The sequence below is a fragment of the Limulus polyphemus genome, unplaced genomic scaffold (assembly GCF_000517525.1).
Source record: "Limulus polyphemus unplaced genomic scaffold, Limulus_polyphemus-2.1.2 Scaffold12400, whole genome shotgun sequence".
NCBI lineage: Eukaryota > Metazoa > Arthropoda > Merostomata > Xiphosura > Limulidae > Limulus > Limulus polyphemus.
In genome coordinates this window covers 9,436-13,563 of record NW_013678010.1, presented here as the reverse complement: position 1 = coordinate 13,563, position 4,128 = coordinate 9,436, and the positions used below count along the sequence as shown (strand labels likewise).

General features: G+C 35.5%; 1 protein-coding gene across 1 annotated transcript in view; it reads right to left on the bottom strand.

Moving 5' to 3' along the window:
* Nucleotides 1-1,584: 1,584 nt before the first annotated feature.
* Nucleotides 1,585-4,128, bottom strand: part of LOC111083955 — a gene marked incomplete at its 3' end in the record, with an annotated part of 7,081 nt that continues 4,537 nt past the window's right edge. Inside the window, exon 2 of the mRNA XM_022380713.1 lies at nucleotides 1,585-2,242. Within this exon, the coding sequence (XP_022236421.1) occupies nucleotides 1,585-2,242 (658 nt within the window). The remainder of the gene's footprint in view (nucleotides 2,243-4,128) is intronic.

Here is a 4,128-nt window from a genome sequence, read left to right as displayed (position 1 = left end):
ACAGCAGCTTTGAAGCAACAGATCGAATTTATTTCTGGCGTGGAACAATTAAAATGTAGGTTTTAATTAATCATCGACGTTCTTGTTAAAACTGACAGCAGCTTTGAAGCAACAGATCGAATTTATTTCTGGCATGGAACAATTAAAATGTAGTTTTAAGCCTACTTCATCAGTATTAGTTTGACTGTAAAATATTACCGAGGTTTCATTATTAAACATCATTATTCTTAGTGGTTTGGACATTATGACGAGCCAAACGTAGTTAGTGGTCAGCGTACTCGGACTGTGAATCCGGGAGATTGTTATGGTTCATGTCCCGTTGCTACAAACTCCGCACTGTGAAGATGTGGGTGCCTTATAACAATGACCATCGAAACCTGCTCTTTGGTCAGACAAGAGTAGGTAGACCAAGAGTTGGCGGTGTGTGTTGACTAGCTACCTTCTCTCTAGTCTGTCAGTTCAAAATTAGGGACAGCTATGCGCAGGTATATGGGCCTTGTGCAAGTTTACACAAAACTTATATAGGTATACGTATATATTACGATACAATAGCCGGCCGGTTTCACGTATTTGATTAAAAACTCTGTCCAAACGTCTTCTGTAAAGCGAAGCAGTTTCGCGAGAAAACTGTGAACAAGATTGGTTAATAAAAATAAGGTCGTAATTAAAATATAGAAGACGAAAATGAGAAACAGTAATCATTATAAGTTGGAGTTAAAGCAAACAATACCAAAAAGATACTTGCCATTATTGTTGAGATATTTAACCTCTCCCCCCACCATCACAACCCGTGGTGGGCACGTCATAGATAGCCCATTGTGTAGCTCTGTGCTTAATTACAAACAACCAAATTTTGGCGAAAGTTGCGACATTAACCTCCTGGAGATAATAAGATCATTTTCTTTTGGCGAATGTTACAGGTTTTTTAACCTCCTAGAAATAAGATTTTTTTTTAGCGTACGTTACGGCTTGTAACCTCACAGAGATAATAAGGTTTGTTTTTTTTTCTTTTGGCGAAAATTGTAGCTTTTAACCTCCTGGAGATAATTAAGTTTTTTGTTTGTTTTCTTTTGGTGAACGTTACGGCTTTTAACCTCCTGGAGATAATTAAGTTTTGGTAACGTTCGCCAAAAGAAAACAAACAAGCTTTTAACCTCCTGGAGATAATTAAGTTTTTTGTTTGTTTTCTTTTGGCGAACGTTACGGCTTTTAACCTCCTGGAGATAATTAAGTTTTTTGTTTGTTTTCTTTTGGCGAACGTTACGGCTTTTAACCTCCTGGAGATCACATTATATTTCTTCTTACTCTCATGGCTATCATATTAAGTAAGAATAACCTTCTGATTCACTAGTAACTATGAACACAATACGTAACTATGTCAGTATGATCACCCACAGCTTGTTATATGTATATCCTACTGATTCATTGAATATCAAGTGTATTTGTTAACTATACTTCACTAGTAACTATGTCAGTATGATCACACACAGCTTGTTATATGTATATTAACAGTATGTTGAATAGGTTATGTAATATTTACTAACAGGGTCGCTTCAGGAAATTAAAATAACTTTAAATTCTTACTTTGACGAGGTTGACTTCCATTGGCCGTTTTGAGGTCAGCCTGATCTTCACTTTCAGAAGTTGGAGTTCCGGTCAGTCGGTCGTGGGTTTCTGGAGAGATGGCCGGCGTGTCGGTAGAACATTCTTCTTTAACCCGAACGGGGGACGATAACCCCACTGCTAGAGATGGGGTGCTACTGCTGGTTGGGGGAGTTAGAAAGGACGAGGTTGAAGTACTTTGATACCTTGAATATTGCAAACTTTGAGACGATGACAGATCAGAGCTGTCGGGTTTTAAACATTTTGTGGGGATAAAAGCAGACCCACGAAATCCATTAACTCTGCGATCATTCGGAACCCCCAGGGATCTAAAGGTACTTGCTGCTCCCGTATTCAGGAAGCTCACTTGCCTGTCAAGACCAGGGGGGGACATCATGGGGGAAGAGGCTGGAATGAGGTGGGTCGGCAAGGTAGGGTAAGTCTCTGTTTGTCCAAACATGGTTCTAACAGGGAAAGTTGCCGTTGACGTGAAGGGCGTGTGATAGGGCGATACTGAGTCTTTCTCCAGTCCTTGGGAGGAAGAGAATGGGCGCTGAACCTGCAAACTGAACTGGGCGTCGCCTGGCTGAGATGTGAGGTAGACTGAGGGGTCCAGCCCTCCCATACACATCTGTAAGCCCTGTAAAACGATAAAGCGGGCTTAATCTACTACAGGTAGATAGACTGTAGTACGTTTAGTTTAATATAAACATAGTTTTAAACATCTTCACAAATACAACGTTTTACTTTAGCATGGTTAGTTTAATATAAACATAGTTTTAAACGTCTTCACACATACAACGTTTTACTTTAGCATGGTTAGTTTGACATAAACTTAGTTTTAAACGTCTTCACACATACAACGTTTTACTTTAGCATGGTTAGTTTAATATAAACATAGTTTTAAACATCTTCACACATACAACGTTTTACTTTAGCATGGTTAGTTTAATATAAACATAGTTTTAAACATCTTCACACATACAACGTTTTACTTTAGCATGGTTAGTTTAATATAAACATAGTTTTAAACACTTCACAAATACAACGTTTTACTTTAGCATGGTTAGTTTAATATAAACATAGTTTTAAACATCTTCACACATACAACGTTTTACTTTAGCTATGGTTAGTTTAATATAAACGTAGTTTTAAACATCTTCACACATACAAGGTTTTTACTTTAGCATGGTTGGTTTAATATAAACATAGTTTTAAACATCTTCACACATACAACGCTTTACTTTAGCATGGTTAGTTTAATATAAACATAGTTTTAAACATTTTCACACATACAACGCTTTACTTTAGCATGGTTAGTTTAATATAAACATAGTTTTAAACATCTTCACACATACAACGCTTACCTGTAGCATGGTTGGTTTAATATAAACATAGTTTTAAACAACTTCACACATACAACGTTTTACTTTAGCATTCACCATTAGGTTTCGCTGTTAAACAGAAGTGTAACTTACTACTTAAAGGAAAACCTTTTAATACACAATTTTATATAACAGCGGCTGTTCACTATCAAATCTGACCAAGATCAATTTGAGAAGACGAAAGACCAGAGTTGTATGACTTTATTACGTCGTCTTTTCTCATATCAGCCTGACGAAGACTAGTTTTTTAAAAACCTTGTGGTTAAATACAAAAAAGTTTTTTCGCTGAACGTCTGTTTAAAATAAATATTTCGTAGGATAGAATTCAGTAACTAAAACCAAAGAAGAAATTCACTAATTTGTTTTTATGAAACAGAAATATTTGTTAACATCTTTAAAACAATATTAATATATCGAAGAAAATTGTACTACACTGATAGAAAAATAGAGATTAATAAAATGAGATTTTTCCAGATGGCGCTATAAGTAAAATTCATTGAAATATCATGACTTCTTTTCCACTGGGTTGAATAGTAGAAAATGTTTCTTTGAGTTGATTTCCTCTTTTATCTTTTTTTTTTCTCTCATTAAATGACAATTTATGGTATTTTATTTAAACCTAAATTTCCTGTCATGGTTTCATTTTACAAATATGACCATTTATATTGTATACATATATATATTTGTTTGGGCTTTTGTATCGTGAGACACGAGACATTACACGATCAAGCAATACAAACATCTGATATTCAAGCCACGGTTCACAGACGTAACGACCAGGGGCAGATGACGTTCAAGCCACCACCAACCCCTATTTTATAGAAGAATACACATTTGGTCAATATCTGCCTCCTTGCTTCATGCCTGTATTTTCTATTAAATTAATTGTCCCTGTTCTACTAAAAAAAAAAAAAAAACAGCTATCCCACGGCTGTATCGATTTCCACAAAATTGAAAAAGCAAAAAAAAAAAAAAAAATCGAACTGTCTAATCGATCAATGAATTGATGTTTGAAAACCGAAGAAAACATAAGTAGTATGGCAGTGGTGTGATTAAAAACGTATTTAACCTAGTGGTATGATTAAAAACGTATTTAACTTCGTGGTATGATTAAAAACGTATTTAACCTCGTGGTATGATC